The sequence below is a fragment of the Haemaphysalis longicornis genome, unplaced genomic scaffold, assembly GCF_048455015.1.
Source record: "Haemaphysalis longicornis isolate Haplotype H1 unplaced genomic scaffold, Haemaphysalis longicornis Haplotype H1 scaffold_1, whole genome shotgun sequence".
Taxonomy (NCBI): domain Eukaryota; kingdom Metazoa; phylum Arthropoda; class Arachnida; order Ixodida; family Ixodidae; genus Haemaphysalis; species Haemaphysalis longicornis.
In genome coordinates, this window is record NW_027526203.1 from 67,872,270 (window position 1) to 67,893,466 (window position 21,197).

Sequence of the window (21,197 nt, forward strand, 5' to 3'; positions counted from 1 at the left end):
CCTCCTGGTCTCAGCGGGGCTACAGAAGGCTCTCCTTTGGTTCTACTTTTGTGCATGGCTGGACGTTTCTGAACCGAATGGTTTATTCATTTATTTATTTATCCGCAGAATACTGCGGGCCCATTTAAGGGCAGGAAGGGCAGGAATTTAGCACTGCACACAACAGTACACAAAAAATACATTAGTACAAGGCATGGGTCACTGTTCAACACAATCAAGTGATTCTGCCGTGCCGGTTAATGATGGAAGTAGGCAGTTCCAGTCCTTTATTATTTGAAGAAAGTATTAGTATTTGAAAATGTTAGTTCTGGCGAAATACAGTGCTGACGAATGAGTGCCTATGCCGTGGTGGTCCTGTTGTAAGTGGTTTAATACCTGCGGTTTAACATGTGGGGATCCTTCGTATAGTTTCCTCTTAGCAGGGGTGAGACAGCTGCGCATAGTGTGCACTTTTGATACAAATCTGCTTTCCTGCGCCAGGCTGCTCCAAAAGCTTGAAAATTGCAAAAATTGCGCCAAACTGCTCCAAAACAGTCTGAGAGCCAAGGATTTTAATGCTCCCGCCAGTTTCAGTGGGGAAAAATGCTTACTGACGGCATTATTTTCCAGCACCCCCAAGGTGATCTTGTTTGTAAAGGTTTAATTGATTCATTATTCAATAAAAAACCCGCATAAAATTGTCCCCGAGATAGTTTTTTCGAAGGTCACCATGTCAGTTTGCACATGTTATATTCTCTGAGTTTTTTTAAGTTTTTCCATCGAAAACAATTGCAAAGTCCTGTAGAAAAAATACGTATGTGTACTCAGGCGACCAACTACTGGTGAAAATTGAAAAGACTGGAATTTTCAGAGCGCCGCATCTCCGGAACGACATTACTGGGCGCCGCCATCTTGGTGTGGTGAATATTGGAAAACATGGCCGTCGGGCGAAGCAGTTGCTCGTGGTTCAGGCAAAGTGCTCTTCGCCGATTTCTACTGTGGTTTTGGTTATGGGGGTGGCTGGGTTTTTATTTAGTCGTTTGATCTGTTGAGGGAAGTTGCGTGGCTCGAAGACATCAAAAACAACGTGGGGCCCGTGAATTCGCCGTGTTTCGGCCTCGAGTGAGAGGCGCAGTGCGTGCTTGAAGTGAAATTTCGGACTCATTGCGGTTTTATAATAAAACGCTGAGTTATTGCTGCCTTTGAGAGCGAGCTTGCGAGTGGCGGGAATGGGACGATGGACACTGCAGAAGTGGCGGCGCAGGCTACATCACCGCAAAATGTTCAAGCAGTGTCCGATAGCGGGACGGGCTATTATTGCACGCTAGTACTAATGGTTCATCTATCTGAAGGGAAATTTAATGCCAAGAGGCAGGTGGCTATTTAAATTGCAATCGTAGTGAATGCGCACCTTGGGGATTAAAATGGGAGGGCTGGTGGGGTGCGAAGATTGTCACCTCGCTTTGCGCAACTTTTGCGATGCCTCTACAATTGTGTGTAAAGCCGAGTCTGGGATTCCAAAAATACTAATTGCAGCATTCACATGATAATGAAAATGCCTTAAGATTGCTTAGTTTTTCGATTCGATGTTTTCAACAGCACTCCATGCTATCTATGCATAGAGCCTAAGAATTTATAAATGACTTTTGAAAAGGTAGTGCAGTTCGTGCCTTGCGATACTCTAGTAGAAAAAACTTAACTCTTTCGTTACCACGCCTATTCAAATCGATCACCGGTGATCGATGATTTATATTGCCTATTTCAACATGTTGTAGTTGTTTGTCGTACACTTAATGCGGCCTGTGGTTAGTCTAGGCACTGCCCTTTTAGAATCAGTTTAAATTTTCCCGCTCCGGCGACATTGAGATTTTTGACGGCGTTTTTTGCGAGCTTAGGTGCGTGTGTTTTTGAGGAAGGGGGCGTGGCTGCTGCACTTGAGAAAAAAGGATGCAGATCGTGGTTAGGCTGCATTACCATAATATTTTTTTTGTCAAAAGGCTCCTGGCAAGTCAAATACCAAATAATGCGGTCAACTTTGTAATCCGACAGTGTTGAGAGGTGATAATTACTTGAAAATGGCCCCAGCTATTCACTTATGATCTTTGGTTCGGTCAAAGGGCAGCTTTATTCTCCCAAAGCTTATCTCTGATGGTCCCCCGCATGTCTAGCAAGTGTGCCTGCAATTTTCAACCAGTTTCCAGAAGTTTCGGTTTCGTTTTTGCATTGCGAAATTCATATTTGGCGCTACTACGCAGTTACCCAACTACAAGCTCATTTGCCATGGCGCCTCCGTTCCCCGCTACTGGTCCTCAAAACAAGCAGGCCGCTCGCGCTTCCACTTTATCTACGCCTTGCTTTTGCGATAAGAGCTTCCGCTGAAGTCAAACGATAACACCAAGTCGTCGGGTATCAGTTCAGACGAGGAGAACGCTTCCAATTGGCCTTGAACACCGCCAGCTGTTCACCGGCCAGTTTCGGTTTCATACGAGGGTATTTTCGAAAGTCTAGTGTCGCTTCTTAGTAGTACTGTTTATTCTGACAAAGTCTCCAACAGCCTTGTATTTGTTTCTTTTCAAAATTGTTAGGTGGCGCTGCAATGTAGTAGGCTCGAGGTGCTGAACTCGCTTCACAGCCCGACGGCGGCTTGGTGAAAGCTTGCTGGGCATGATTCTAGCGCATCGTACCTTATTCCTGCAAGCAAGGCTACCATAGTGAGTCAGAACATGATAATAAACCGCAAATGAAAGTTCTGACTGATAAGTGATCATCAGAACGTCAACAAGCATCCACCAAAGAGTTTGGTTCTCAACTCCAAGCCGATTTTTTTCACATCGCTTGCTTGCCTTCAATATTGTGCCGGTCATAATCATTGACAAGGTGTTTTTACATCACGTGGAGGCTAATTTGGGCCTTTAATAATGTCGAACCACCAAATTTCTTCCAGAGAACCATCTAAAATAGCAAAATTTGAAATAGTGGTTGGGCTTCACCACATGGCACGGGCACCACGCGGGCTAACATTTTTTTTTTATATCTCGCAAATTGCACCGCGCAACTGAATTTTTTTTTCTAGGACGGGTTTTTGAAATGTCTACCTACAAAATGTATATTCTAAATTTTTTCTACTACTGGTCGTTTATTATAACTTACTTTTTCTTATTTTGTTCGACGCGTGGACAAAATTTTCGAATTCGATATTTTTTTTCGCTATCATTATTTAGGAAAACATTATTAAAACTGGTATCGTTGGAAAGCGCGTGGAATAATCTGTATTTTATGTCACTGCAATGTGTGCCTAACCAGTATGTGTAGCACAAAAAAAATGTTTTGTTAGACCCTTCAAAATTGGTCAATTTTGCGCGGTAACGAAAGAGTTAATTGAAAAGCTGTTTCAGTGTTATGTACGTTCAAAACCCATTAAAAAGTGCACTCCCCCTTCCCCCCGAGTTGCCAAAAAATTGATTTTTAGGCTCCTAAGGTGACGTAATAAATGTCTCATTCTTCTGCTCCAAATCAAGGTTCTTCTGCTCCAAAATCGCGATTTCGCTGCTCCAAAAACTGCTCCCAAATCTGATTCAGCTGTCTCACCCCTGTCTTAGTTATTGCTGTGCCATCTGTTAGGTTTTGATTATGGGAACATGTATTTTCTATCTCATTGAAAAAGTGGTTGGCCCAACATTCATCGCATATTGGGTAACAACACTTTGAACTTTTGTTTCCCGAGTGGATCAGAAATTTTTAAAATGCAAATGATGTTTGACCGTAAGAATCTGCTCTTAAACAGACTGGAACTGTAACAAAACTCTTCTTTTGGTGCTCCAAAGTAGTTGCTCTAAAAGGCTCAAGCCCACTTCCACCCCAGTTACTCGATTTTGTCGATGTAGACGATTTTGTCTCTGTGTAAAGGCGAGAAGGAAACGGACGCAGTGGAAAAAGAGGACGCTCCACGGTGGTGGTGTGTGCAGGGGATGAGGCGCTTCGATGCCCGCAAGGCTGTCCTGGAGGCCCTGAAGAAGAGGGGGCTCTACCGGGACACCCGGGACAACCCCATGGTGGTGCCCGTGTGCAGGTAGGCGCTGCTGCTGCTGCTGCGGCTGCGACCCCTCTCGCAACCCCTCTCTCCTTCCAGCCGCTCCAAGGACATTGTGGAGCCGCTGCCCAAGGTCCAGTGGTTCCTCAACCTCAACGACATGGCTGCCCAGGCTGTCCAGGTGGGCCGAACGCTCGACACGAGGCGAGGGGAGGGCGCAGGAGCGGCTGTGTGGCCGGTGCAAGCAGGCGCACTGGCTGCTCGAGCATTTCAAAGCATGTCTCGTCCCGTCAGAAACAAATCTTACAAGTCCAAGCCAACCTCCTTGGCCACAGAAACGTTGTTGGCGTCAGCTACAGCTTGGAGAAGTGAAGGCTGCCGTTGGCAGCGTGAGAGCGCCTAGCGCCAACCGTTTGCGCTCTAGACCACACGATGCCTTGCTTCCATTTTGTTAGGCGATGGCTACATCGCGAAAAATAAAAGGAAAACAGGAAAGAGAAACGCCAGCTTTGTTACCTTGTTTCTTGGCAAATAACGTATCGTTGCTCGTAGAACAAAAACAGAGAGAGCTATGAAGCATATGATCTTGCAGTTAAAACAAAATTTCATTCAGCCATTGTATCTCTCTAAACGCAGCGGTGAACTGGCGTCAAGTTTCACCACTTACCTCGGAGCAGACACGTAGACAAATACAGGTGCGCGCACATACGACGAGAGTGAAGAACAAAAAACCAGAGAAAAGTGAAACGCAAAATATAAAAGGCCTGGTAGAGAGAGAGCAGTCCATACAAAGGGGGTGGTAGGGACGGACTATGCCAGAGCTCTTCGATGTAGGCAGTTGCAAAACTCCGCCTCAAAAAACGGCCCTCGCCTGGACCCCCCCTGCTTTGGATCGTGTCCGCCGCACGCACTATACAAAAAACAAACCAATTGTGCAGACTGACAATTTAACGTTAAATTTTATTTTAAAGGTGCATAATTTTTTATTTTTGTGCTTTCCTATGTTGTTAATTCATTTTTTTTTTGCGATTGTTTCTGCATCTGTGCAACTGCCTCGACCGATTGACACTTGTGCGGGCACCCCGGCAAAGCACAGGTCCAAGCTAAAGTACTAAATTTGCCGTTCTCACTCGGCCTACACCACACTGTATGCCAAAACTAATCCAGTAACTGAAGTGGCTCTAAATAATCCTTTTAAGCTTGCGTAAAGCACTCAAAGTGAATTTTTAACACTGTTATTGCCACCGAAAGACCACAGATGACACGCAGCAGACGACAATGCGCAGGCTCTTGGTTTCAATGAGGATAAAATACGTGTGTAGTTGAGTACGTTGGGCTTATTCATCACAACAAATTCACGTAAGCACCCAAATACCCTGATACCCTTTCTCGCCCAGGCCGTCAAGTGGTGAGTGACATAGTTTATTTTGTCACCAACAGATGTCACCAACTGTACGGAAAATCCAAAACAGCGGACCACTCGTAGGGCCACTTTTTGATGCATGGGGCCTATGGGGAGTTTCGGAGTTCCGCAACTCCTGTGCCATGTAACTCTAGGTCTCCTCGATTTGGCTGCACTTTGTGCACTAGTTCACAAAAGTGTCGTGCAAGTGCAGCGCCAGTTCTCTCAGTGCTAGTGCAGCCGTACACTAGCGCTTTCCGTGCAGCGGCCGAATCAGGGCAAAAGTGCACAAACGTGCTGCAGTCCGTGTTTGCGCCGCGTTCTTTTTTTTTTTCGAAACGGCGTCACTCTGCACTCACCTTGTGTTTCGTACACAAATGCACTATCTTGTTGTACGAGATGACCATTCTCGTCTGAAACGGGAAACGCTGTCGTTTCTACTCCGTTTACTGACACAAGTATCATGCTGGAGCTGTCTGCTACGATGCGCACCAAGAAACGTGCCAAAGCACACTGCACCTTGCACAAGACGAGAACTCACACAGAGGCTAGTGCAGAAGTGTAGAAGAACTCATGCAGCACAGCGTCAAATGGTAGGCCGAAGTGCAGGTGGCGCTAGCTGCACTGGCAAATAGAGTGCGAGAGTGCTGCACCGCCTCAACTGGTGCAGAAAGTAGCCGAATCGAGGAGACCATCTGTGGCTACACCGCTTAAAGGAGCCATGAAGAGAAAACACAAGTTTGGTTCATTCAAAAGATTGTCTCGTTAGAATCATACTGACACCACTTTTAACGTAAACTTCGCTCAAATAAGCTACATAATTAGGAAAAACGGGAATGATCATGCTACCCACCAGCTCATTTCCCGCAACAGAACCTATGATGTCACATGAGCTAAGCTCTGCGATTGGCGGAGGCTGGCAGAAGCAGACGCAAATTAAGTAGAGCTTACAAACTAGACGAACAAGCGATTTGCGCTTAAATTTAGGGCACATTCTTGACAAAGCAATAAGAATGATGGGACAAACAGTGGAAGTTACGAAAGCACATGTAAACATAGTAGTACTGATGCGTTCTGCTGTTCGTACTGCGCACAGCATGCTTGGTTTAGCTGCACAGCACTACGGGGCTTGGGGTTGTCTCAGACGACACTGGCCGATTGACGCAAGCAACGGTGTCTTACGTGACCCCATTTGTCGAGCGAGCACTGTTTCAGGGAACGAATATTTTCTCCCAGAACAAAAACAAGCCAGGTTTAAATGCGGGCAAAAACAAACCAAACGCTTGCCACGGTATGGTGGCGCCATCTAGGTTACGAAACGTAAAGAAACGCGGGAACAAACCAACACCGCTGTACAGGGTGGAGGCAACCTTTGAACGGTCCCGTGCCGCCGCAATCCGCCTCTTTCACAACCCCACTGCGCATGCGCAATCCCCTAGCGGCCAAGTCCCTAAGCAGTCCAGTAGGGGCAGCAGAAGACATTCCCCACAGCTCCCGCACAAGCGGGAAGGGGTCGTGGTTGTATTTACATCGTTCGATTTTTTGTGTGTGCTCGTTGTGCGCGGAACAATGCCCACAACTTGTGCTGCGTTCCGCTGTAACTCGGAGTGCCGAAAAGGGAGCGGTGTCGGCTTCTATCGCTTCCCGTCGGCCGCACGCGATCGGCTACGGCGGTTTGCGTCGCTCGCGTCGGCTCGGGTGATGGGAACTATAGGCTTAGCATCCTGGCGGATATTTGATGGCTGCTATCTGTGCAACTGCGAATGACAATCCGCAACACAACTTTTCACTACACTATCATCCCCTTTCTCGCATGTGGAACTCTATTAAGTTATAACTGCCGTTTGAGCGATCGGTGACCAAGACATCTGCGTAGCCTGTTTCGATGCTTCCGCGCAGGTATCGCCATCTCTCGACCGCTCGGCGCACCGCGCGCCGCGGCGACCGGTCAGCGTAGGCGGCTTGCATCGCGGCAGATATATCTGATCGCCGCTTTTAAAATAAGCCCTGACAACAATCCCTAGCACAATTTTTCACCACACTAACACCTACTTTCTCGCATGTGGAACTTTTTAGCGATCAGATTGATTCAGAAGAGCAGCGACAAGCGCGGTTGCTACCGTGGTCTGCGTCGGTTCGAGCCGCTGAGTGTGCCGAGCTGGCAGGCCCGGCCGGCGTGTGCGCGGACTGTTTCCGAGGGCAGAAAACGCTTCACGATTGCTTGCTTTATCCATTTCTTGCGAACAAACGCGCAGAATCTACAAATTCAGCTCAGCGATCATCGTAGTTGACCATGGAGCAAAAACAGTGGGCGGAGCGACGCCGACGACGCATCTCATGCGCGCATCGGGCCGTCTCAAATTCACGCGTACGACTAGTCGTGGCGACAGTCGTAACGATCAGTCGCATGCGAATCGCGTGTACCAATCGTACATGTGTCCAGCGCTTAAAGGCATTTTGCGAACTGCCGGCCTTTGTTGAGCTGGCGATCGCACTTCATGCCAGACGACTCCAAGTACTGCTCGCTCTGCTGCTCGGACGGCACACGGATCTGTCCGAGATTTCTCTGCCAGCCCTCATTCAGTGATAAGAAGCCGCCTGGTATCATGTGATGACCAGGGGCTGTCATCTTAAGGCGTTATAACACCAATACAGAAGAAAAACTTCGGCTGCTCCTCGCCGTAATGTGGGATTGCCGTGCATACAACGAGAACGCAGCCGGAGGAAACGCCGGCAAACCCTACGGCTTCAACTTCCGCTAGGCACGCTAGGTGGCAGCACACAGCAATGAAAGAGGCGGATTGGGCCAACGGGCTCAACGCGTTATTCTTTTCGTTTCCCACGAGACCTAGCAACGCGAAACAGACAATATGATTCAAACTTCTTCAGTAAACCGCGTTGCGGCGATAATTTTAGCGCGGTTTTGACACGACTTGCTTCGGCGGCGAGCGAGCAACCGAACATGGCGGCACCCGCGTATACGTGTCTCTACCCTGTACGGCGGATGCGTGAATGAAGGTACTCTAGGCTGCAGAGCGGTCTGTTCCTGTGATGTCACTTGGGACCACGAAAACGCACGATTGAGCGGGAAAATCAAAATTTTAACCTAAATTGTTTAATTTCTCAGTGAATAAAGCACCGTTTGTATCCGGACAAGCGCTGGGGGCACTATAAAACACGAAATCTTTCGAATAAAACCAACTTGCATTTTCTCTTCATGGCTCCTTTAAACACTTGCACCTTGTTGCCAGGCAACCATTTAATTCTGCCATTGACCGCTATGTAAGATGAGGGGTGACTTGGGTTTTTTTTTTTTTTTAAACTACCTCTATACCGGTTTATACAGTGATATAGAAAAGAGTAATGTGTTTTGGGTGGTCACTAAAAAGTTTTGTCAGTGCACATTAACACTGAAGTGATACAATCAAAAAGAACCAGAGCCCCCCTACAATCACTCAGTCATGTTTCTCGGCAGTGGCTTTGGTCGGTGGCCATTAATCACATAGCAAGATTCTATCGCATCATAGAGAAGTCGCTGGAAAATGGATGGAGAGTCGCCATTCTGTATCTGTTTTTGAAGCTGGTTTTAAGTTGGTATCACTGTTGTTGGAACAAAGCAGTCTTTTAATGAAGCAAGCTTGCATCTTGTCTCCATGGCCCCGTAAGGTATGTTCCGCGGATGTAGCAGCAGCCCACTGATCGTAAACAGGCTGTGGGGCTGTTTGGGTGGTGATGGTGTCAGGAAGCGTCAGTTTTTTATGGCATTTCTGACCACATGCTGGTTTGCCATGCTTGCTGGACATAATTTTGCAGTGGAGCTGTATATGTACTGGCACTCTGCAGTGGCTCAGTTGTGTCCACCATCCGTAGGCAGAGTGTGCTTGATGTGGCAAAGCCACCTCTCACACAAGCGCTCTGTAGTCCACCTCAGCACGTATGAAGTGCCCAGCAAGTTATGGGCCCTGCGGTAGACGGTATGCACAGGGTGGTTGCTTGTATTGGCTGCAAGTGTTCTCGGGATTGGGGACTTGTTTTCTTTGTTACGCCGTCTTTGCATACAATGGTGGCGTTTTTCCTCGTGCACCCGTCGACCGAACTCTTGATTAGCGTGTCGGGACATCAAATCAGCACAGGCGTATCGCATCAATTGCATAGTGCCACGGTGCCATTTGCGTACTGCTTACCGAGGGCACCCACAGTAACACCGCAAACAGGCACGGGTGGAAGCACTGCCATCAAAAAGACAAATAGAAGGGTGCAACCGTGGAATACAGATGGGGACATTACTGAGACAAGGTTGTTTTGAGCATACTCTGAGCGCCGTCTGAGAGGAGGCAGTGGGGTGGCAGTCTCCATTGTCGCTGAGGCAGTGTTCTTGCTCCCGCCGCAGGCCGTCAAGGATGGCTGCCTGCAGCTGATCCCCGAGCATCACGTCAAGATTTGGAATTACTTCCTCGAGAACATCCGGTGAGCCACCTCAGGCAGTGAAGGCCGCAGACCTCTTGGCATCCTTGCATGCACCAGTTTGCTTCTCCTGTTTGTGCTTTGCTGCCAGGACAACGCGGTAATGGCAGTGGCTGAATATCAAGCTCCTGACTGGTTCCTTAAAAATGCTTTGCAAACATCCAGCTCAGGCCGATGCGCCTTTATAGCAAAGAACACAACCCCTGCTGTTAATGGCTAGGGCATTGCACTGCTAGCTACTCGACGCGAAAATGGTCAACAAAAATGATCGTGGCGTTTCTCCTGTCAAGCTCCCTTTTATGCCGATACCGACGGTGCTGAGCAGTTGTATCTCACGGAAACACAGGCATGCACGTGCAGCGGCAAAACACTTACGTGACTCTAAACTGGCATTGGCGGATGTCAGTTGAGAATAATTGCAATCGGCATGGTAAAGCGACTGGGTGTACCGCAAAATTCTTGACCGAACATTATAGGGTCAGGGTAAATTATACAGTTTTACCAACATATGTGGAACCAAAATGTACAGGGGATGGAAACTGGCCCCGACATGGCTGTCTAAAATTAACTGCACCACTGCCATGGCATACGGCATGTGGCGTGTCTGTGTAAATGGTTCTTTGAAAACACATGACCATCGGTAACCTCAATTATTTCTAAATTGGGAACTTGGGCTAATTCATTCTTCTGCACATTTTGACAAAAAACAGCACATAGACGAGGACCACAAAAGAAAAACACAAGAGCTTGTGTTTGTGTTTTCTTTTCTTCATCCTTGTCTATGCACGGTATTTCGTCAAAGTGTGCACAAATGTCCATTATTTCGCTCGTAAGTCTTGTGACCTCCATACATTTCATCCCAGGATATTTTACTGATTAGGAAGCTCAACCGGAGAGAATAAGTGTAACATTGACTGCGGCATCAGCGGAAGAATGCAGACGATGCCCGTTTCCTGTGTGATGTGAAGAATCCCGTGTGGTCCTAATTTGGAGCCTTCCATATTGGTGTCCCTTATTACCCATGTGTACATTCAGCATAAGAATAAAAAAAATTGTATTTTTGTTCCACTGAAGCCAGATTAGCCATTCTGTGTAGCAAGCACATTTATTACTACAAGTGCCTTTCTCAGAGACTTGCCATTGAAAAAGCACCTTGCCATCGAACTCGGTGTAGTACGGTTTTGATATCACATGCTCGGGAAAATGCTTCGCACAGACGCAGCTTGGTTGCAGTATCTTATCGACTCTGGGGATTACCTGGTACCAAAGTTCAAGTTGAGCAGGCTCTGACGTAGATATAAAAACTGGCACTTGATTGGGACAAGTCTGGTCGCTCGATCTGCAGTAGGGGACGAAGCACATTTTACCCATTATGAAGTCTAGTCGACTGCTGGGCCCGGCTTGATTCCGCAAGGGTGCCACTGCAACGACCAACATGTCACGGCCACCAAGCACATGGGCCGCGGCATCCGCGCACTGCATCGGCCCGCTCCACCACAGAGCATGCACAACGGTCATTGCGGCATGTCCCAAACTGCGACACAAAAGGCTTGGTGTGGTGCCGACCACAACGGGGATGCTGAAACATGTCTGCTCCTCGTGATTCACTCTTGGCAGCAGAAAACTCCGACAAACAGCTTGAACGACACGGAAAGACAAGCAGGCCGCGTAGCCACTGTAGCTGGGCACGCCACTCCGCAAGCGGTGGCCGACCCCTCATTCGCAGCGTAAGCGCACGCACTAGAGGCTGAACACAGTCTGCTGGCGTTCTCCGCTGCGGTGCCCAGCCAGTGTCAACACCTAAATATTCTCGCACCGTGCTCCTGGGCCACCCTCGGTGGGCGCTGCTGCCAATGGGAGGAACTGCGGCGCGGAAAGGAGGAGTGGTCCCAAGGGGAGATTATTAACTGGGCCACCCGTTGCGCGTGGTGCAGGGACTGGTGCATTTCGAGGCAGCTGTGGTGGGGCCACCGGATCCCCGCCTACTATGTCACCATCCAGGGGAAGCCACCAGCCGGGGTGAGTGGGGGCAGGGGTTTTGCCTGGGGCCCCACCACTGCAGGGGAGCCTGTGTCTCGCCCTGTGCTCGTGGAGAGAGCTCTGCAGCTGGGACTCGCGTGCCGTGCAGTTGAGCGACAACGAGTGCTGGGTCAGCGGACGCACGGAGGACGAGGCCCGAGAGAAGGCGGCCACCAAGTTTGCCGTTCCCAAGGAACAGGTCGAGCTGGCCCAAGGTGAGGTCCTGGAACGCTCGCTGAGTGCACTGGATTTGAAGCCGTTTGCAAAACTTCTTATCTTGCGGCTTTTAGCTTTATTAGTGATCATGGAGTATAAGCTCGCAGAAAGAGTTATTTGCGCTTGAATTCAGTGCACATTCTTTTTATAGCAGTAAGAATGGTGGGGTACGCAAGAAAGGTTACGAACGAACACGTAAACATAGAAGCAGATAGTGTGGCACTTTGCCAGCTGAGACTGCCAAACACAGCCAGGTCGGGCGTGTTGGGCATTTCTGACGTGGCACTGGCCTACTGCAGGGGTGAGACAGCTGCGCATATTGCGCACTTTTGATACAAGTTGGTTTTCCTGCGCCAGGGTGCTCCAAACGCTTTAAAATTGCAAAAATTGCGCCAAACTGCTCCGAAACAGTCTGAGAGCCAAGGATTTTAACGCTCCCGTCAGTTTCAGTGGGGAATAATGCTTACTGATGTCATAATTTTCTAGCACCCCCAAAGTGATGCTGTTTGTAAAGGTTTAACCAGAGTCTTTCAATGCTTTTCTGGTCATAAAACTCCCAGCCAAGTTTCGTATGGGGACAACGCCTACCGCGAATGGCGGCACCGAAGATCGGAGGGCATCAGGCGGCCGCCGCTGCTCTGTAGCCAGATGCAGTAGTAGCATGCCCGTTCGCACCAATTTTTTTCGCCACCCACAAAATGATAAGTCCATTTGAGCAGGCCACGACACGTAAAGCAAAAGCGCACTGCTGATAAGGCGGCGAGCGTCTGTTTTATCTTACTCCGTGGTCCGTTCCCTGCCAAACGCGCTCTGACTACGCCAACGGCTGCCCTCCGATCAACACCAGCGCCGCGGCGCGGCAGCGTACAAAGCTCTCCCATAGCATGATGGCGAAGTTTCATGACCAGAAAGGCATTGAAGGACTCTGGTTTGACTGATTGATCATTCAATAAAAAATCCGCATAAAATTGTCCCTGAGATAGTTTTTTCGAAAGTAACAATGTCGGGTTGCACATGTTATATTATGTGAGATATTTAAAGTTTTCCAACCGAAAACCATTGCAAAGTCTTGTAGAAAAAATACCTATGTGTACTGAGGCGACAAATTACTTGTGCAAGTTGATGAGAAAACGGCAATTTTCGGAGCGCCGTATCTCCGGAACGACATTGCTGGGGGCCACCATCTTGCTGTGGTGAAGATTGGAAAACGTGGCCGCCGGGCGAAGGAGTTGCGTGTGGTTCAGGCAGAGTGCTCTTCGCCGATTTCTACCGTGGTTTTGGTTATGGGGATGGCTGAGTTTACATTTAGTTGTTTGATCTGTTGCGGGAAGTTGCGCGACTTGAAAGACGGGAGTTCATCAAAAACAACGGGGCGCCCGCGAATTGGACGTGTTTCGGCCTTGAGTGTGGGGCGTGGTGCGTGCTTGAAGTGAAATTTCGGACTCATTGTGGTGTTACAAAACTCTGAGTTATGGCTTTCCTTGGACAGCGAGCTTGCGAGCGGTGGGAATGGGACGATCGACGCTGCAGAAGTGGCGGCAGCAGGCTACGTCGCCACAAAATGTTCAAGCAGTGTCCGATAGCGGGACGGGCTATTAGTGCACAGTAGTAATAATGGTTCATCTATCTGAAGTGAAATTTAATGCCAAGAGGGAGCTGGCTAAAAATACCAACGTTACTCAAATTAGGATCGTAGTGAACGTGCACCTTGGGGATTGAAATGGGAGGGCTGGTGAGGTGCGATGACTGTCACCTCACTTAGCACAACTTTTGCCGTGGCTCTACACTTGTGTGTAAAGCGCCGTCTGGGATTACAAAAATAATTTCGGCATTCACATGATAACAGAAATACGTTACGATTGCTTAGTTTTTCAATTCTAAATTCTCAACGGCGCTCCTCGCTATCTATGCATAGAGCCTAAGCATTTAAAAATTGTTTGTAAAAAGGTAGTGCAGTGATACTCTGGTAGAAAAAACATTATGAAAGACTGTTTTAGTATTATGTGCGTTCAAAACCGATTAAAAAGTGCACTTTTCCCCCATGAGTTGCCAAAAATTTGATATTTCAGGCTCCTAAGGTGACAATAAATGTCGTTGTTCTGCTCCAAAATCGAGATTTCGCTGCTCCAAAAACTGCTCCCACATCTGATTCAGCTGTCTCACACCTGCTAGTGAAATAAGTGGCACGACCACTTACGTGACTCTGTTGAGTCATGCCTGATGTTTCACGAAACTGTTACTGTCAACCGTAACAAATATAGCAGTCTAGGAATGCAGACGATAAACAAGGCAACAAAACGGGTGTCTGTGAGATGGCGGCAGTCCCAGTCACCATACAGTAGAACCCGGTTGAAACATTCTCATTTCATACGATTTCCCAGTTACGTATTACACTCTCAATTGTGAACACCAAGAATTCCCCATTGTGTGCTTCTTATCGGATAGTACGTTTTCACGGATTATGCATTTCTCCCTCACTTTTTTTTTTTTTTACGCATCAACGTGGTTCTACTGTACTGTTTCATCTTAACCTGCCCTGGATACATCATTACTTACATCATAAAACACACGATTTAGCGGGACAATTGAAATTTTTGCTGAAATTGTGCAAGTTCTCAGTGAAGGAAGCATCGTTTGTTGCCAGACAAGCACTGAGGGTCCTACAAAACACCAAATCTTTTGAATAAGATATTTTCTCTTCATGGCTTCTTTAAAAAGTGGATCTTCATTGCGCTTCAATTGATGAGAAACCCACACACTCGTTGGCGGTGGTGGTTGGGGGTTGACCCGGTCCTCTTGGTTGACATTGTGTTGTTGTGTATCACGATGCGAGAAGAGGATGATCCAATGAGTGGTGCTTCACCAGCCCCTTCCTCTTGCCCTGCAGCATCACGCGGCCAGTGCGTTGTGAGTAAGCCACGAGAGCGCCCTGTGATCCAATTGCAGTGCAGCTGCTGCTGGTGCATACTAATTTGGGGCCGCACATGCTTTTGGTCCGAGTGTGCACTGTATGCAGCTGCATTACCAAACTTGTAAGCACTTTGAAATGCTATTCGGTTTGAAGTAGCGCCACATGGGCTATCCCGAAGTTGGGATGAAGTATCCCGAGTGTTGGGATACTTGTGCGACGCTCTCCATTGTTGCAGATGAAGACGTCTTGGACACGTGGTTCTCCTCGGCCCTGTTTCCCTTCTCCATCTTCGGGTGGCCAGACAAGGTGAGCCTGCCGCGGGTGTGGTCGGCTCTACGGAGTGTCCAGGGGGCGCCAGAACCTGTACCGGTCAATTACACATTGGCAGCGTTTGCTTGCCATTTGGCTGTGTTGGCGCAGCTGGCCACAGTGTTTTTCTCGAGGTTGGGGAGTCCAAGTGGAGGGGTCCGGTGTGGAAACTCGTGCATAGCTTGAAGATATGGAGACCTGAGGTAGCAAGTGTGGCAGAGCCGCATTGCTTTGTTTCAGTGGCAGTTTCAATCTCAGTGGAATTTCTTGCCCAAGGGGAGGGGGGCAGGCGCAGTCCAAAGGTATGTGCAGGGAAGGCACAGCGCCTGGTGTGCATAGGTAAGCTACGTTCCCACCTGCGAATCATGGACAGTGTGCAACATTTGCCACATCCATCTCCCTCTCCCTCCCACCTCGTCGTGCGGTGCCCTCGCAAACCACTTAGCACATTAACCAGAAACCTAACGTTTGTTTACTCCCGGCATGGCGAATGGCAGACATTCTATGCTAGCCAAGTGATCTGCTGTGCGCTTTGTTTTTTTGGGGCTAGTGTGTTCGGTGTAGTGCTGTCAGTGAACAGCATGTAACTCGTCTGTATGCAGAAACCTGTTGCATTTTAGAAGGAAGCAATATTCATGGAATGGTGAAATGGTTGATTGATTGACAGCCTTATCATACTTCTATTGGGGGAGCATATTTAATGGGATAAGTAAATGCAGTGGGGTTCAATGGCGCCAAAATGGGTGCTTCTATGAAGAGAAGCAAGCTTTGCAGGCTGAGTTGTGAGTGCTGTGACGTGAAAATGAACACATTTTCGCTGCACTAACACTGAGAAAGGCCTGCTCATTGTAGTTAGTTCTGTCTCGTCTTCCCAAAACCTAGAATGCTTCTGTCTAGTAGCATGTGATTTGCAGGGATTGCTATCGTTGTTTATCGCGCTGGTATCTCTGACTTTTGCTGGAAGCACGAAGAAAGCAGTATGGAACTGGGAACCACACAGCTGCTTGCAGTTGCATCGTTTCTGGCCGCTGTCAGTGTGAACAGTGCCGCCTCATCGTGCGACACGTGTCACAGGTCGTTGCGCGTGAGACGCCAGTGGGAACGTGCCTATATGCATATAGTAACATGCATTTATATCACTGATGCCCAGTGGCCAGACTCTCGGGTATCAGTGGTCTATGGCGGCCAAGTGCGCCGGTGTCCCCTGCTTGAGCACCACAGTGGTGTGCTTAGATGGGGGTGGGTTCTCTCTTCTTCACTTCACCTGGGCATTGTCACCCTCTCGAAGTCCTAGGAGTGCTGGCACCCGATAAGGGAAACGGAAGAGCAAAAAGGCAGTGATTCTTTTTGCAAACATTGAAGGCATTGTTGGATGCCCAGCTGAAGCTGAGAGAACTACAAAAGGTGCTGTGTTTCATCTAAGGCAGAAATTCGTTCAGCCTTTAGGGTCGCTACATTTGTTGTGTGGCATTGCACACGCAACTGGTCCACTGGCCAACAGAAGCAGAGGCGGGCCTACCTGTCACAGGAGGGACTTGGTGCTTGGCTCTGAAGGACTGTACCTTTGTTGGAGCAGTTGTTGTAATGTTTTCCTGTACCTGTTTGTTGGTGGGAGCTGGTGCAGCAGTTGTTTGCACGGTCTGCTGTAAAGCTAGTGGAGCATGGCAAGGCATGCCGGATGGCCCCCTGTGGCGCAAACCAAGCCCTGTTGTGCAGACGGCCGACCTGGAGGCCTTCTACCCGGGCACCCTGTTGGAGACGGGCCACGACATCCTCTTCTTCTGGGTGGCCAAGATGGTCATGCTGGGCACCAAGCTCATGGGGCAGCTGCCCTTCACACAGGTACGGGCCGCTGCCAATCCTCCAAAGCATGTGCCAGGAGTGGCGAATCCAAGCACGTGGCTTGCATGGGCAATTACTGAACCATGCCTCACTGTAGAAAAGAAAGCAGCCCTGTTCAGAGGGTGGTGTGACATTTTTCTGTGGCACAACAAAACACAGACGCAAGCTCTCCTGCTGCCTTTAGCTTTATTTGTGCATGCACGAGAATCTCTTCAACAAAGGACACTCCTTGTCTAGCACAAACACGTGGAAAGAGTTGCGACCAACGTTGACGCAAGTGCATGATGCCAAACTAGCCATGCATAGCGCCAACACTTTTTTTCTGAGAATGCAGCTCTATGAGTGTCATGTATAAAAAAAAAAGAAAGATTGCAGGTAAAAAAAAAATGCTTTGTAAATAATGCGGCTGGACTATACCAGTGCACAGCTAGGTTTTCCCTAGGGCGGCTTGGGAGGTTATTGGGTGCAAGAAGAGGCGCAGGAGGACGGTGTTGGTATAATGTTGACATCCTTTGAGATTTCAAACCTCATTCAAACTGGAAGGAGCTTTCAGAGGCCGTGGAAATCACCCACGAGCACCTGCCATGTCTTGGTGTCACAGTATTGATGTGTGATGTGAAACTAAGGCAATTTCAAACACACGAGAGGCCGACCAGTCAAAAAATCCTTCTTGACGTTTCGTCAAGAACGATTTTTTGACTGGTCGGCGTCTCGTGTGTTTGAAATGTATTCTCCTGGCCAGACGGGATTCCGTCACTGTCTCGACTCCAAAACTAAGGTAAGTGCAAAAGTATGAACAACCTGCTCTTTAGACACCAAGTTTCCTCGCAAATAATTGTTGTTGTGACACCCGAGAGTGGGCACCTTTGTGTTTCCAAGGCCTTTGAGCTCAAAGTGGTGCTCCTCATTTGCAGGCTCCTTACAAAGAAATGTCGTAGCTGGAGGAGGGGCTCCTCTGGCCTCATTCAGCTGCACGTCACTGGTGCAAGGAGCATATTTTTCACGTGCTTTAGTGGGCCATCTTCGTTTTCAACGAGGCATAAGTGTCATGTATCTGAGTTTACTGAAACAACTCACCATTTTTGTTTTCGTACTTTGGAAATGGTACTTTGGAGATTTATTTGAAATTTTCTAATAGTGCTGTTTGATTCAAAGCGAAATTATGTAGTATCATCTCGGTATTCACTTTGTGAATACCGAGCCCCACTTTGTAGGGGAGTTTATTGCGTGTGGTCAAGTTGAACTAGATGCCCTGGGCCACCCTCGCACATTGGATGCACCCCAGGCAAGGAGTGAAGGGGAGGGTGGGGGGCATGCTGCACCTCTGCCTGCACACGTTTCTCAGGTGGTGTGCGTCTGTGAGCCGACAGGGTCGCAGCCCCCAACTGGATGGGCTTGCGCAGAGGTTGGACGTGCGGTGCCTGTTGTAACTTTGGTCGTTCGTTTGGGGGGGGGGGGGGGAGCAGACTCTGTCTGGGGCTCTGTGTGTGAGTGGTAGCGGGGCTGAGCCGGGTGATTTTGTTATTTCACTCTTCCCGTCATCCCGTCATACCCCATGCATAAAACTTCGACAGCCATCTGCCCTGTTATGAGAGAACTGCACGCTTGTGTTCTGTATAGCGCATGTTTTCTCACTGGTGTGGTGGTGTGTAAAGCCACCGCAAATTGTAGCTTCAGAGCAAGATAACCGTGTGCACGAATGGGATGCATGCTCAGAACAGCAGACAGCCATGACCGAACTCCCGCTCTCCTTGCCTGCTCGATCCATGTTTCTTCCTTTGACGAGTCTCTCTCTCTCTCTCTCTCTCTCTCTCTCTCTCTCTCTCTCTCTCTCTCTCTCCTCTCTCTCTCTCTCTCTCTCTCTCTCTCTCTCTCTCTCTCTCTCTCTCTCTCTCTCTCTCTCTCTCTCTCTCTCTCTCTCTCCCCCCCTTTTCGGTTCGTTGTTTCAACCTCTGCATTGCCCGCCCCACAATTTTTTTCTTTCCAGTGTACCTCATCGCTGCTTATCAGTGTGTTCCAAAGCTGAATTGTCGCTTCGCTCCTACATTTCCTGCCTTTTCTTTCATCGTCGCCACTAGGTTACAGTCTTGGCGGTTTCACAATCTGGCCTTGCCCCTCTCAATTTGCTCGGCCGCGTCAAACTCCCCAGCTTACTTCGTGCGTGAGGTGCATGGCTGGTGGGCTAGCGCAGACACCGTGGGAGGTTGGCGGAGATCAAAATAGGCGTTCTATTTAAAGAACTTTGAGGTTTCTGTGAGGAGTTTACAAATTATGCAAGAACGTGCTAAATATAGTAATTTAAATTAAGCCCTTAGACTGCGTGTCGTGTGACACTGTCTACTAGGGCGGCACATACCCGTACCATGTTCATACGATGAACAGGTCATAGGACGCTTTCGTGCAGTCCCTTGAAAGTCGCAGCATCAGGGTTCCACTGTGTAGTGCAGCAACTTGGGATCTCAGTGAGCACCGCGGAAGAAACATCAGACTGGCCTAATCGGCAAATATCAGGGCTGACACTTTGAGAAAACAGCATCGTGGATTAGGGAACAAACTTGGGTGGTTGGACAGGACATGCAGAGCAGCCAGGGAATGCTTATCCAGAGATGGCAAACGAAACGGAGCGATAAAGGGGAATAGAACTTAGGATGGGCGAGGCATTTGTCCTGCAGTGACCACCAACAGGCTGATGACACATAAGTGGTCCCCCCTGGAAGAACTTATTGCAGAAGGGCTCAGTGTGGTGGTGTCCCCTGCAGGTGCTGCTGCACTCAATAGTGCGGGATGCCCACGGACGCAAGATGAGCAAGTCGCTGGGCAACGTCATTGACCCGGTGGACGTGATCCACGGCATCTCTCTCGAGGTGGGCTCCTCCCCCGGTGCCTTGTAGCGGCCGGAGGGCGAGCGGGGGCCCGTGTGTTGCAGGAGCTGAGCGCCAAGCTGCGCGACTCCAACCTGGACCCGGCTGAGGTGGCCAAGGCCGAGCAGGGCCAGCGGACCGACTACCCGCGAGGCATCCCCGAGTGCGGCACGGACGCCATGCGCTTTGCCCTGTGCGCCTACATGTCCCAGGGTGGGTGCCTCCCTTGAGCCGGGCTCGTGAGCCGGGCTCGTGAGCGGGGCTCGTGAGCACTGCACTCTCCCTCAGGCCGGGACATCAACCTGGACATCAACCGCGTCGAGGGCTACCGGCACTTCTGCAACAAGATCTGGAACGCCACTCGGTTCGCGCTCATGTCGCTCGGCGACAGCCCGGTCACCCCATGGGAGGTGCGTTGCGTTGCCGCTAGGCGGGCCCTTTGCCCACCCCTGGCTGATCCACGCAGGGGACCCGGGCGCCCGAGGGGCCCATGGACCGCTGGATCCTGTCTCGGCTGTTGGCGGCCGCAGAGCTGTGCAATGCGGGCTTTGTGAGCTACGACTTCCCCCAGGTGACCACGGCCATCTACAACTTCTGGCTGTACGAGTTGTGCGACGTGTACCTGGTGAGTGGTGGGCCGTGTGCGCCTGTGTGTAGCGGCCGCGCTGAGCCTCGCCCCCCTCGCAGGAATCCCTGAAGCCCGTGTTCCAGGGGAGCGACGCGGAGGCCCGCCGCAGCTCGTCCCAGGTGCTGGTGACCTGCCTGCATGCAGGCCTGCGGCTGCTGCACCCCTTCATGCCCTTCCTCACTGAGGAGCTGTACCAGCGGCTGCCCCTCCGTCGTCGGGAGGGCGCGCCACCCACCATCTGCCTCGAGGCCTACCCCGAGCCGGATGAGGTGAGGGGGTAGAAGAGGAGGGAGGGGGGAGAGGGGGCTTACGGGCGCAGTCAAGTTAAAGGCCAACTGCACTCAAATTTCACCCCGGCTAAATGCCTTCAGATGTGTAGTAGGTACCATGAGAACTACTGCGACGCGACCGGTAGCTCTGTACAATGCGTGGTTATTCAGTTTCAGGCACTCAAAACAATGCCCTTGCAGACGACAAAGCACCTGCCGGTGTGTCGCGCAAACAGCCATTTAGCGGAAGTGACATGCCAGCCGTCC

General features: G+C 49.7%; 1 protein-coding gene across 1 annotated transcript in view; it reads left to right on the forward strand.

The window, feature by feature from the left end:
- LOC144177168 (valine--tRNA ligase-like) overlaps nucleotides 1–21,197 on the forward strand; it is a 93,273-nt gene that overhangs the window by 48,796 nt on the left and 23,280 nt on the right. Inside the window, exons 10-21 of the mRNA XM_077705252.1 lie at nucleotides 3,945–4,048; nucleotides 4,109–4,190; nucleotides 9,802–9,878; nucleotides 11,810–11,894; nucleotides 12,004–12,109; nucleotides 15,257–15,327; nucleotides 17,047–17,172; nucleotides 19,932–20,036; nucleotides 20,099–20,246; nucleotides 20,322–20,443; nucleotides 20,500–20,658; nucleotides 20,721–20,930. Coding sequence (XP_077561378.1) covers nucleotides 3,945–4,048; nucleotides 4,109–4,190; nucleotides 9,802–9,878; nucleotides 11,810–11,894; nucleotides 12,004–12,109; nucleotides 15,257–15,327; nucleotides 17,047–17,172; nucleotides 19,932–20,036; nucleotides 20,099–20,246; nucleotides 20,322–20,443; nucleotides 20,500–20,658; nucleotides 20,721–20,930 — 1,395 coding nt within the window. The remainder of the gene's footprint in view (nucleotides 1–3,944; nucleotides 4,049–4,108; nucleotides 4,191–9,801; nucleotides 9,879–11,809; nucleotides 11,895–12,003; nucleotides 12,110–15,256; nucleotides 15,328–17,046; nucleotides 17,173–19,931; nucleotides 20,037–20,098; nucleotides 20,247–20,321; nucleotides 20,444–20,499; nucleotides 20,659–20,720; nucleotides 20,931–21,197) is intronic.